Source organism: Spinacia oleracea, chromosome 4 (genome assembly GCF_020520425.1).
Source record: "Spinacia oleracea cultivar Varoflay chromosome 4, BTI_SOV_V1, whole genome shotgun sequence".
NCBI lineage: Eukaryota > Viridiplantae > Streptophyta > Magnoliopsida > Caryophyllales > Amaranthaceae > Spinacia > Spinacia oleracea.
In genome coordinates this window covers 67,475,509-67,489,332 of record NC_079490.1, presented here as the reverse complement: position 1 = coordinate 67,489,332, position 13,824 = coordinate 67,475,509, and the positions used below count along the sequence as shown (strand labels likewise).

General features: G+C 35.9%; 1 protein-coding gene across 2 annotated transcripts; it reads right to left on the bottom strand.

Annotated features, from left to right (window-relative positions):
- Positions 1–235: 235 nt before the first annotated feature.
- LOC110802629 (UDP-N-acetylglucosamine diphosphorylase 1-like) lies at positions 236–12,248 on the bottom strand. Of its 2 annotated transcripts, none has more exons than XM_022008069.2 (16): positions 12,092–12,248; positions 11,824–12,000; positions 11,659–11,713; positions 11,411–11,562; positions 9,425–9,464; positions 8,740–8,832; positions 8,551–8,663; positions 8,379–8,453; positions 6,813–6,852; positions 6,610–6,692; positions 6,447–6,524; positions 4,841–4,984; positions 2,349–2,416; positions 1,326–1,440; positions 1,087–1,243; positions 236–420 (listed from the first exon to the last, which is right to left on the bottom strand). In XM_022008069.2, exons 2-16 carry the CDS (start codon positions 11,992–11,994, stop codon positions 323–325), a joined length of 1,482 nt encoding a protein of 493 aa, XP_021863761.1. In that variant the 5' UTR covers positions 11,995–12,000; positions 12,092–12,248; the 3' UTR covers positions 236–322. The 2 variants fall into 2 exon arrangements, with proteins under 2 accessions (XP_021863761.1, XP_056699644.1); XM_056843666.1 differs by having other exon boundaries at positions 11,824–12,014; positions 12,092–12,240.
- Positions 12,249–13,824: the final 1,576 nt, after the last annotated feature.

The window sequence follows — 13,824 nt, the reverse complement described above, 5'->3', positions numbered from 1 at the left end:
TGTATGAAGCGCTTTCATTTGCCAGGGGACAAACATATATGGATCTCCAGATCGAGGCAAAGGTCAACCATAGAATGATGGAAGACTTCTATATGTTTATACATTCTATATAAACGGCTATTGGCAGGCTCAGGTTTCTTAGAACGAGTTTTAATGTCTGCCCTGCCCTCGCTGATATAAAGCCGAGTATACAACTCTTAGAATCTTCAAAAAGAAAAGAATGACAACCCTGATATACAAATCTAAATTCAAATTGATATAAATGATTACAAGTTTACAACTCTAATCTTTTCATAAAAAATGACATGCCTCAAAATTCAATTCAAAATGTAATTTCACATGGTGCATGAAAGGTTCTACCACGGCAAATAGCTTCCAGATTCTCTCCCGTATAAGAGCATACTGGAGAAACTTCAACACCTGAAGGCAGACCATTATCATCAAAACTACGGTACAAGCGAAAATTTTCCATATGCAGACTGTTTTGAAATATAAATTTTCCATATGCAGACTGTTTTGAAATATATTTTTTTGCACAATAACAGGGATTTTTTTTTTTTTTTTGGGTGGTGCGGGGGGGGGGGGGGGGGGGGGGGTGTTTGTTGTGGTGGCCTGGTGGGGTTTGAACCAATGTAAAACCAGAGTTAACAAATACTTGTAGTATAAAGGTAAAACCACTGCAATTAGAGTGCATGACTGGAGAAAATGGATTCCAGTAAGAAATAAATGACCACCTATCGGGCTCCCAAGTTGCAGCTGGGATTGGAATACTTTTTTCTTTTCTTTATTTTTTTTTTTTTGTTTTTTAAGGGGATGGATTTAGGTGTTCGAGTAGTTGACGAAATAAATTTTGGTGTTCTGTGAAGCCAAATTTATATGATGGTGAAGGCCCTTTCTCTTTGAATATGCTAAGCTTTTGGTTTTACCTTTAAATTAGTGTTTTACATTCAGTCGGGCATAAAAATGCAGACCACGTTCCAATTCTACGGGATGTTTTACAAACTATTTTCAAACAAATGCACGTTCATAATTTCTTCTCCAGAATAAATTTTTAAGGAATCAATGGATTTTCATATGAATTATTACCAGTAGAATATAAAGGCACGGAATGGGTTAGAAAGCCACCAGCAGCAATCACCCATCGAGCATGAAGGCGGAGAACAAGCAGCCTTGCACTATCAGGTGTGTCAAAATTTGCCCCATTTGCGTTTTTTACAGGGGCAAATTCTTCTTCTCGTAAAACCTGAGAATTAAATAAGCGGATATCATATTCTCGTTCATAGAAAGGTCTGTTGAACTTGACTAAGCAGATGCACAAGAATCACCTCAAAGAGTGCAGTGGAAGGAGCATATGCAAAGGCATCAAATATGAACTGTTCAAGTTTCAGTCCAACCGTATATCCATTAGCTGATGGTATTTTCTTCTCTGCTAAATGATAACTGCAACCAAATCACAACAACAAAGAGTCAACTGGCATTCTCGACCAGGGAACAGAACATGCAACATCTATATTAAAAAGAAAACTATTCACCCCCATTCAAACCACGGAGCAGAATTCAAAGGCATTAATGTTTAAGTGCAAATGAACACAAGTTGCTAGTGTTGGATTTGCTCTTTACGACAACCACTCTTGTTTTAATGTGCTTTGGCTTTGTTAGTCAGCATACTAGTTTATACTGTTTTACTTAAAAGAGACCGAGTAGGCTTTGATCTTTTGTGACCTTATCTTTTGTGACCTTAGAGGAATTGTCTAGAAATCTTTGCGAGTCTAGGGACTTATTTATCTTAGTGAGCGCAATTCAAGTTAAATAGTTAGAATTGTTTTTGAGGCTCTTTAGATTTCATATCCTTTTGCCATTTTCTGTTTTATTTATGGGGCGTTTGGTATGTGGGAATGAGAATTTGGGGAATAGAGTGCGAGATTAAGGAAGGGAATTCCTTGATATTTTGGACATTTTGCTCCTTGCTCAATTCCCTTCATTAATTCCCACCTCCTCCCTAATAAAATAAAAGGGAACTGATCCCAACATTTCCCATTCCCACTCAACAAACCTGGGAAATAGACCAAGTTGGGAAATAAATTTCATTTCCATCCACATTTCCCACTAAACAAACACCGTCTTATGTCTTACTACAAAATTCTTCCAAGATTCGTTCAGGATTGTATTTTTTTCTCAAGACAATAACCTCTTACATAGTTCAAAATAGCTATATGGAGGGCAATCCAGGTAGTCAAGTTGCGACATTTAATATCCTATTAGAAACACATACAAACTAATCAGATCCCTAGATCACTGATTAACTATAAACGAAGTTCAGAAAAAGAAAGCACACCATATTTACTTACATGCTATCATTCTCCAGTCCATTGGCCACAGAATTCAAAAAATCCAAGGTGAACATATGCAAGCAAACCTGAAATCCATTTGAAATTAACCTATCAGAACACCAGCTAATTACAATTTATGAGGGAAGGTGAACTCCAGAATCTAAACACGTAGCATATATTAGAGGGGTTACAGAGCAAAAGCTAAGACTGATTCTGTAATTTATGAGGCCAAAATATATCGCGACGTGAAACACTCCGGTCAAGTGCTGATAACCCTATCCTGTGTCCAAAGGGCAAAGGGTGTGATTCCTTTTAGAACAACGATGAAACATTTGAATTAATTCTCTCACAAATTATGGCACTTCTGAAGGTACTAGGAGTCTAGGAGTGCCCCCTCATCCAGTCCTAATGTTTAGACAGGAGTACAAGATAGACAAGGGAAAAGGTCACTAGGCCAACCTAAGCCAAAGGCCTAGCTCCATCAACCAACTATCCCTTGAAACCAAGGATGCTAGCCACAAGGATGACACTCGTGCGAAATGCATGAGGGCAAGAACATTCCAGTTGCTAACTATGGTCTCCATTGCAACTTTTCCTAAGTTATTTGGACATTATTTGGAGCATCACAAAGTAAAAGTTGTCATTTTCTTCTTTTCTGAGCATATATAGCACTACAAGAATAAAACTACCGGTAACAATAATTACGAAACAAAATTGAAGTAAACAGATGTAAGTTGGTGTGCAGATGAACCTCGATGCATAAAGTAATGTCAAGGTAAAAATGCTTTTCTTTTACAGAATACATATTTCTAGAAATTCTGGGGTGGTAAGAAAATTAGATAGGGGGCCATGAGGGGAAAGGAGGAATAATAAATCTAGACAGAAAAGCTACATACAATAAAAATAAATTCTTCTAATAGTACCAAACAAAATAAGGTAAAAAGGTAATGAACCAAATCCTCACAACAACGTCAAAGCTCTTAATGTACAATTAAGAGAAGAAGAAGATTGAGCCCTTGTAGAATCACACTTTCTTCTAATAGTATCAAACAAAATAAGGTAAAAAGGTAATGAACCAAATCCTCACAACAACGTCAAAGCTCTTAATGTACAATTAAGAGAAGAAGAAGATTGAGCCCTAGTAGAATCACACTTCTATCTTTCGTTATATATTTTTTTTTTGTTAAACTCACTATAGATTCACAAAACCTACGAGGAAAGTAAGAAAAAGGTGGATAAAGGTTAAAAAGAGAAGTGAAAAGGTGGGTAAAGTTAAAGAGAGAAGTGAAAAGGTGGATAAAGTTAAAGAGAGAAGTGAAACGGTAGATAAATTGTGCGGTAAAAGAGTATGGGAAAAGGTGTTCGTCAAAATTGGAATAAAGTGAAAGGGGGTAGAACAAAGAAAACAAGGGAGTATGAAGAAGAGGTCGGCGAGGCGGCATGTTGTGATGTGTGAGCAAACACATCACAACGCCAAACATGTACCATTTTCTTAATAAAGAGTACCATTTCATTAAAAAAATAGTACCATTTTGTTAAACAGAGTACCATTTTGTTAAACAGAGTACCATTTCATTAAAAAAAATAGTACCATTTTGTTAACCAGAGTACCATTTCAATAAAAACATGTACCATTTCGTTAAAAAAAGTACAATTTCATTAAAAGCAGAGTACCATTCCGATTAAAACATGTACCATTTTATTAATTTATTTGTTGTTGTGTTTTTGTAAAAACATATCAGCCTGTGATTTTGGCTTCCTCGTATGAAGAGCGCTTAACAAGTACCAAAAGCTTTCAGGAACACGGACAAATCAATACCATAATTGTTATTAAAAATTTCCCTAACATTTTGAAAAAGCATCATAAGCTACTATTCAAGGGGAAAAAAAGTCCACTTCTTCTACTGAGTAAATGTTTAAACATTACTAAAAAATATAATGCTTTGTTATTTTATTTGTAGAGATAAAAGAAACAATATTTTGAGAATCTAAATCCAAAAGGAAAAAGTCACACTCAAGATGATTGTTTTAGGGTGTTTATGAAAAAAGAAGTTAGTTGCCCCAGCTAATTATTTTCAATGTCACTAGTATAAGCTAAAAAGTTCTCTTCATTCTTCTGTTGCCAACTTATCCTCCATGATGTTTCATGCGACTAGTATGGAACTATGGATCAGATCAAGCCAACCAGCAACTTGATGAGGATCCAGCCATATCCTGTGTCTACAATAGACGCTGGTGTGCCAGGGTAAAGTAATAAGTCCAAGCATCATAACTTTCACCAACCTTTGGGATTAGAAGACGCTATTAGTACTAGTTAGTCTTGGAAACGGCACGAAGCTAAACTTCAATAAAGAAATTTAGGCTGCACTCAAGATGTAGGAAAGAATTTCAAGCAATTTAATAGCATTAATATGAAGCATATTTAAAATATGTTTCAACGTGCGTTATAAAGCTAATAAATCTAGGCCACGATGGCAAGGAAAATAGATATAAGGCAAAGAGTATTATACATTACTCCAGCAAAAGCGAAGACGTCCAGTTTCCTGGTTGATTGCACTAGCTAGTAGAGGATCTAGCTCGCTGTATTCAACTACATCAAGTGGGCCATTCTTTCCTCGTCGCACAAATACACCAACTTTCTCTTGTGGATAGGCCTGTAAACAGATGAACATGAAATTTATTACAAGATAGAAATCTAATACTCACAGAATCACTGCGTTTGGTGATTTATTTGTAAAGAAAAACAATCATGTGGGATATGCGTGCATGCATCTCAATGTATATTTTCAAAATATGAACTGTTTGTAATTTTTACTTCAAAAGCTTTCCTGTAAGACCGCCTAACGATTAGACCACTTTTTTTGTCCTAACTAAACTAGTGTAAAACATAACTAAAAGTAATAAAATCATAACTAATTGAATAACAAAATAGTTAAGGTATAAAGACAAATAGTTAAATTTATGAGTCGAATAGTTATTATTTTTAAACAAACTTATTACTTCCTCCGTTCATAAATACTCGCAACATTTATTACTTTCACGCATGCCAATGCACAATTTAGATCGTCAATATCTTAAATTCTCTCCAAGAAAAAATTATAAAAAATTCATAGTTTGAAAATACGTATTGAGACGAATCTAACAAGATTCCACATGACTATGTTTTGTTTAACATATAATCACCAACAATAGTCAAAGTGGAATATGTGAATAGTGTAAAAATATCAAACGCTGCGAGTATTTATGAACAGAGGAAGTATTAATTAAAACTCATAAAATCTTAACTAATTGATCTCATTGCTTAACTAATTAGTTTCATTTTTTAACTAATTGGTTCAGTGCTTAACTAATTGGTTCGTTTGCATAACTAATTGGTTTCGTTGCTTAACTAATTGAATTTTTGACTTAACTAATTGGTTTCAGACTTTCAGTGGTTAACTAATTAGTTAAAGTGCATAACTAATTGGTTCCAGTGTATAAAACTGGTCTAACCGTTAGGACGTCTTTCCTAAAATGTTTGTATTTTTACTTATAGATAATCAAAGATATTAATGGTCAAAGTTTTTCGTTGGCAAGCGTAAAATTCAAATTCTGGCAACTGAAAAAAGGAAAGAGGAAGCATGTATGTGAAGATGACATAATCCTTTAATTTCCCAAGTAGTAGACTAGTAGTAGAATTTTGATGCAATGTCTTCACCATGCTAGTGTCACAAGTAAAATGATCTCTTGAGTAAAGATTACAGAAGATATCATATTGAATTCTAGACCATCAATAAGGGGATGTCAACCATTTTTTAATGTTGACCTCTTTTTATCCTCAATAGCATTTAACTATTGTGTATTCAGAAGGACGAAAACACTTATGCAGAGAAGCACACACAACGAATTAGCCCCCCCCCCCCCCCCTCCCTCGGCCTACCCAAAACCCAACATGCATAATCAATCAGGAAAAGGTGACAAATGCTGAATAATAATAACTACTTTTGCCATTTAAGTTGCCGCTCTTATCCTCTTGTAATGATATAAAGATGATTAATGTCTTCCCCCTGCTTCATTGCTGCAAAATGAAAAAAAGAACAACAAACTATAAACCTCAATCATACAAATTCAAGTTACCTTCTTTACAACTTTTGCAGCAGCTGCAGCACTTTTATCAATGAAATAACCCAAGAAAGTGGGATCAGCAACCCGAACCTGTCAACGACATAATGAAATCTCTAATAAGATAACTAACACAAATCAACAAGAAGAAGAGAAAAGGAAAACAAGTAGAGCTTACAAGTGCATTGTCCACACCATAACAATCTACATATTTGATTCCTCGTGCAGCCATATCTTCTAATAGTCTCGAAGACTTTAGGGCTGCTCCAAATGACAAAATTAGTTAGACATTTCAATTGTGGACTTGATATGGGTACTGAATTCATGATACATGGAATTCATTCATTTAGAGAACATATGGAAATGCAGAGCATGTCATACCAGTATAAACTCCACCATTCCCATCAGGAGCCTTTGCCATCTGAATTTAAACACTTGAACCATAAATACAAAAACAATTTATATTCAATAAGCTTAAATATCAAGCACATGAATAGACACAACAAGTGACACACTACACACACACACACACACATAAAATAAACTAAAAACAACAGAGGTTTAACGTGAATTAAGTAAAGATCTTGAACATCTTATTCTCAATTTCTTGTATATGCACAATTGATGAATTCTAATAAATTTTTGGCATAATGGAGTTTTTATGTCAACCAAAATCATGTAGATAGTTAGATAGTTAGATCCATATAACAGCACATTAGCATTTGATGTGGGTGCGTGGCGTCTATGGAGATAAATCCCTCTCCTACTGTTGGTTATAAGAATTGAATGCGTTGCTTTGACGTGAAAAGTTGAAGGGAAAGGATACTCTTATAGTCACTTGCCCAATTTGGACTACTTGAACACATGTATTATGGGGTTATACGATGAGGGTGAAGGCATAATTTGCATAGAGAAAGACAGCTTGCTGAAGAAGGCTTGTAATGTAAACTGGAGTTCAGAGGGACACTCCAAATTCTTACACATTCTGCCAGAGGCAGACCGATTTGTTGCTCTTCATACAAGCTGCACAGTGGAACAAACTGGTTACGGTTGGAGCGTTGGACGCTGCTAAATCACCTATGAGAGCTGCAGATTACAGCAGCAGCAAGAAGCTTTACAGTGTGTGCTAATTGGATTGACCAAATAATCTGAAACTAAACTCCATCATCATACAAAACATCATCTTAGTTTCCCTTTGATGCCTTGGCCATATCTCAGAACTGACCAGCAATCTTCTATATATACAGCATTACGGCGTGAATTCATTTTAAAGGTCTACAAGTCCAAATCCTCAAGTGGGTAACTGAGTGCTACATGTAAGCTCCCCACGGTTGGTAGACGAACCAGAATATTTTCCATTTACACCAGTTTGTGTACTCTGCCTATTTTAAGAGCCCATTGCATTTTTTTCTCTCTCTTTTTTTATGCCTCTGCCCTTTTTGGGGTAACCGGGTACCAAAAGTAAGGCTTGGTGACGTTGAGAGAAAATATTCAGAAACCGATTGACAGAGCAAAGAAAGAAGTCCGTTCCCAGAATAATCAGGACGGTCCTATAACTGCCATATTTTCAGGATATGCAAGAAACTGTAGAAATTTTTAGAGTCAATTGTCAGATTATGTAACGTTCGGTATGAGTTATTTGAGACTTTCCTAGAAATTGAGCCCTCTAATATTGAGCTTATTAAACTTAGTTCTTAGACTGAAATTTGATTCCATTTTTACAATCTATAAGTTGATATTTCTAAATTTTATCCTCTTTATCTTAGTGAGTTAGAGTACTAAAAATCATACTTAATTTTACCCTCAAAAATACAACACAAATATCGGAAAAATCATCATCAAGTTTTTTGGATTAGATTTAAAGAAATACACACACATCACAACTGCTGCTAAACATTCACAACAAGTATCAAACTTGTAAGGTGTCAAGATGAAAAGCGAACACACTTTGTATGGAGTTTCCATGATGAATCTCCCATCCATTGAAATACAAGGTATCGTACCCTGCTGGAAGAAGGTCACCTACATCGAAGATATGTCTCATATAAATTAAACTTCATAATGAACCACCTACTGTACACAAAAAATAGTCACTGAGAAGCAAGAAGATAACTCATACTTGATCAGGTTCAAGACCAAAATATTTATGGCTTTCAAAGAACTTGCGTGTTGCTTCATCCGTAAAGGGACTAGTCAATACGTACCAGTGGATTGGGATGACATCTGCTAAGCCTGAAGGGTGCAGATAGAAAAGCAATTACGATACATTTAGACAAAGACATTTAATTGCAACTATAAAGTATCTTACCCTCACTCATAAATTGAGCTGCTAATCTTTGAACACACCAAATTCGCTCAGCCTGAAGTTGGAAAAGTGACTTTCTGGAAGGAAGTCCTATATCTGAAACCAAATTAAGATGAAATCCAAAGCAGAATAGTATACTCTAGGGCTCTATAAGATAGGTGTATCCTCCACAAGATATTGTGACACAAAAGGAAAATGGATGATGAGGGACAATAAGAACAGTTTCATTCAAAGCTAGAGAAGAAATCAATTAATTTTCAGTAAGGGGAAAGGCAAAAGGAAGCAAAAGGAACTCATCGCTTATCATTACACGTCTACACTGGAAAACTAATGTCCCAAAAAGCATGGACTAGAGTTTTTCGAGATCAAAGTGGGTAGTGTGCAGTGTACTGTACCAAAGAAAATTATTGAGATCTCATGTGACAAGATTGACAACCATAGACAGTAAAAACAAAAATTACTTTTTCCATACCATTGTACATCATGATAAGCAAGTAACATAATGTGACGATGGTTTGTGCCTTAGTGGTGTGGTTCCACAATTGATTCAGATTTATCCAAGAATAAGTAATGTATAACAAAAATCTAGGTGCAGGATATAATGTCAATAAGTTGAAAATCTTGTCCTGGATGAAGAGTTCAAACTTCAAAATGCAGAAAATAGATGGAAAATAGTGAAGGCACTTACTAAAACAACCCTTAGGATCTGAGCTTCCAAGCCGAGTTCCCTGCATTAGTAATTTCAAACAAATAGTTAATTCGGATCTGAAGCAATGCAAAATTAGCAAAAGTGCAAATTAAAACAAATCATACAGACCATAAACAGATACAAATGAAAATATGTGCTCGAGAAAGATGGACATGGCATGTGGACCCATCATTTGAGATTGACGAACATTTTAAAAAGTCACCATTGCACATATTTTACTTAGGAATCTCCATAAACTTTCATTTTGTTTTCTCTTTTTAATAGGTTTTCCTCTCCCTCTCTTTCTTTTTTTCTTTTCATAATCAAGAATCAAGATTATTATCAATTTTCCTCTAATAAAAACTCCTTAATTTGATATGCATATTTTTAAAAATAAAGGCATTCTAGTTTGCAAAAAGCTGGCAACAAAGTATAGCTCTATATACAAGTAATTAGTCAACTAGCACAACCCACCCCCCCCCCCCCCCCCCTCTAACATTTCCTCCTTAACTAGCACAACCCACCCACCCACACCCCCCCTCTAACATTTCCTCCATTCTCTATTCTCTCATTCCTACCATTCACTGTTGACCTTTTAACCCTTGAGGCACCAGTGAAGTTGTCGTCACTACCTCTATCTACTTTTAGCTCTCCTTTTTCTCGTGCTCCCTTCATCTCTTTTACTTCTCCAATTCTCCTCCATCTCTCCCATTTCTCTTGTATCTTCCTTTAACACAAAAGGTTTAAACATGTTTATCAAACACCAAATGTTTGAATTTCAACCTAATAAAATATAATATTTCATCTTTTCTCTTCTTCCAACACCAAACCCAACACCAACACCATCTAACAACATTTATCAAACACCAAAAATATCATCAAACAAGGTGACACTTGTCATTAATCTAATGCACCTCATAATTTTACAAATATGCATCATTTTTTCACCATCTCTAAAATGTCATTTAGCAATTAAAAAAAATAAACAATATTGTTTGGTCCCCCATATGCCACATATCAAGCCCTCCACGTATGAAATTGGTTTTCCATTTAGTTTTCATGCACACCAATTCTTTAATGGTTTCACTCTCTCTTCTTTTCTCTCTCATCTCTCTACCTACTTTATTATTTTTTATTCAATTCTCTCTCTCGAACACCAAAGGTTGGTGTTTGATAAACATGTTTTAACTCCATCCATTGACATGTATCTTTGAAGGTTATAGGAAACCAGTCTCCTTTAACTCTTTAAGCATCCTACTACATCTATAGCTTTCTGCCTTTCTAAACTTTGGCATATATTCAGCGTTGAAAAAAAATGGAGGGAGGGGCCATAAGTATTTTTAAGCCTAGCAACAAAAAATACGACCAGCGCGACAAAACTAATACTCCATGATTTAGTGAAATATACTTTCTCTGTTCTTTGTTCTTTTTTAAATAACACAATTATTTAGGCACGTTTATCAATGCACGATTTCAAACATTTATCTCCCATTATGGATAAGAAAAAATTATAAAAAGTTGATATTTAAAAAATATTCTTGGAGACGAAACTAATAAGACCTCACATGACTGTTTTTTGTAAGTATGAATCACAAAAAGAAGTCAAAGGAGTTTGTGTGTGAATAGTGTCTAAAACTCAATTGTGTAATTAAAATAAGAACGGATGAAGTATATATATATTTATAGTATACCTTTCCGGTAAACAAATTATCATAATTGCATTTGCCCCTCAAAAAGACAACTTACAGTCAACAAATTATAAAGCTTAAGCATGATTACACTTGAAAAGTAGACCTACATTTTTAAATTGGTGATCCAATTTCGACTGCTTACCAGATATAAACAACAACACCGACAACAATAATCAGAAAGTAATCCTACAACTAATTATTGGTATTCGATTACTATTGCTCACTAAGATTACTTTCATAGATTAATTGCCTAATCGATAACGAAATAATATCATATTGAACAAAAAGTTACTACCTGACCACCGGACAATAGGATGACAGCCAGCTTGCCGCCATGGATGGCTTTCAAACCCATCTTCCACCACCTTTCTCTCTCCTCAATCGTCCTGTGCTCCACCGTCGACACAATATTCTCCGATACAGGCTCAATTGCAGCTGCTGGCAATCCTTTCTACCCAAAATTTTGCAACAATTTAGAACTCTTCAATTTTAATTACAATTTTTCAAATCTAATTGTTAACTAATCAAAACAAAGCCACAAACCTTGAGACCGAAACGAGCATCCAATAATCCGATCAATCCTCGGAAGATCTAAACTCTGAACAAATTTCAACAAAAAAAAGTTCAATAAGGTCAATTACACTTGTTCAACTGAACGCATGACCGAATAATTACAGAAGAGAGTAAATAAATAAAAAAGTAAAAAACCTCGATATCTTTGATAAGAAGTTCGCGTTCATCAGTCGAGAGCTCATTCCAGAAGGCGAAAGTGTCTTCTTGGCCGTAATCCTTGAGCCTTTCTAGAAGAGCTTGCGGAGGTGATGCTTCCATGGCGGTGACGACGTTACATTCCGTCACTGCTGCTGCAACTTCCGTCATATCTCTCTGAACAACAACAACTATACAGGTAAATAGCAATGGCGGAAGGAATTTGTTCAAATCAAAAATGAAATATGGACAATTATAATGTGATTACTTATTCCCTGGAGATATATGATGAACACGGAAAAACTGGAGTTATCGCCCGGGCCCCTTAGAAGAAAGTGGTTAGCAAGGGAAAAATGTCGGTGATTTAGGCTGCCGCTCGCTGTTTCTGATAATAAAGAATTCAAAATTCGTGATATTCAGATTTGGATCTCAAATTAATCTAAAGGCTTATTATTTACCGTCCTATATTCTTCAAAATCGTCGCATTCATTTATTCATATAACTTCCTTTATTTATCTCCCTCGTTTAATGTTTATCATTATCATTTACCCTCTTACCTTCTCACCCCAAATCTGACCTCCACGGTCGGTCAGCACCACCGACCACCACCGCCGGCCAGCACCACTGGCCACCATCGTTGGCCACCACAGTCGTCCACCACCTCCTGCCACCACCTCCGACCACCACCACCGTCCACTACCGTCGGGCACCACCGCCTGCCACCACCACCACCATCACGTTGTCGGCGACAAAATTGCCGAGTTTTCACAAGAGGTATTTTATTTTTGTCCGGAATTTTTTTAAAAAACCTTATGCATTTTTAGCTTCGACCACGATACAGACTTATGAGTTTTTAGCTTCGACCACGATATAGACTAATGCAGTTTAAGCTCATACCTTGGAAGAAGCTTAAAATTCATAAACCTATACCATGGTACAAGCTAAATATTCATAAGTTTCAAGTCTTTTTTTCAGAAAAAACCTCTTTTAAAATCTACTTAGAAAAAAAAAGACTTATGAATTTTTAGCTTCGACCATGGTACGCGCTTATGAATTTTAAGGAACTTAATATGCATAAGACTCTACCATGGCGTGAGCTTAATATGCATAAGTCTCTCCCATGGAGTGAGCGTAAACTGCATAAGTTTGTGGACTAAAAACTAGATTAATTTTTTGTTAATTATTTTTTTATTACTTTACTTATTGATAAATTAAAATTACTTTGTTTTAGTAATTAATTTTTTTTAATGGGCAAGTTCCGTTGCTAGATATTGGAAGTGATGGTATTAATTATAATCCAAAATTCGTTACTTCCGAAATTTCTGAGTGATGATGCTGCTGATGTCGAGTGGGCTAGAAACATTGCTATTAGCAATGGGTTTAAGCGTGTGAATTCCTCATGGAAACGAGGGGAATTGTACTTGAGATGTAATCGCGGTGAACGAAATAGAGGCAAAGAAAGAAATTTGGAAACTGCGGAACGACCAAACACGAAATCTCAGGCATGTGGTTGCAAGTTTCTGATTAAGGTGGCACCGTGCAAAGATGGTGAAGGTTTGAATATTATGCTGGGTCCTAAACAACACAACATTCACAAACATGATTTAATTACATATCGAGAGGGAAACCGACAGATGATCAACCTTAGCCTGGGTTTTCCTAAGGTGATTGATTATTTGAATGGTACATGGCTACCTCATGCGAAAAAAATTGTCTTAGCATGGACAAATTGTTAGGTTATGATACATATGACATTTACATAGATCATGCGGAAACAACCATTAACCCAGGAAGCATATTATTTACACATAATCATATAGCATAATTAGATGCATACTCTTTGTTGCGTGCCCTCCCTAGCTGCGCCCGAACCGAACAAGAACAAGTCTTTTAGGACTCCAAGTGTCGTCCCTCCGTAGATAGTCCACAGCACGTCCGGATCCGCCTTAAGATTGACCAACTAGAATCGCCCTTAAGGTACTAATATTTTCGGTTAGGTAG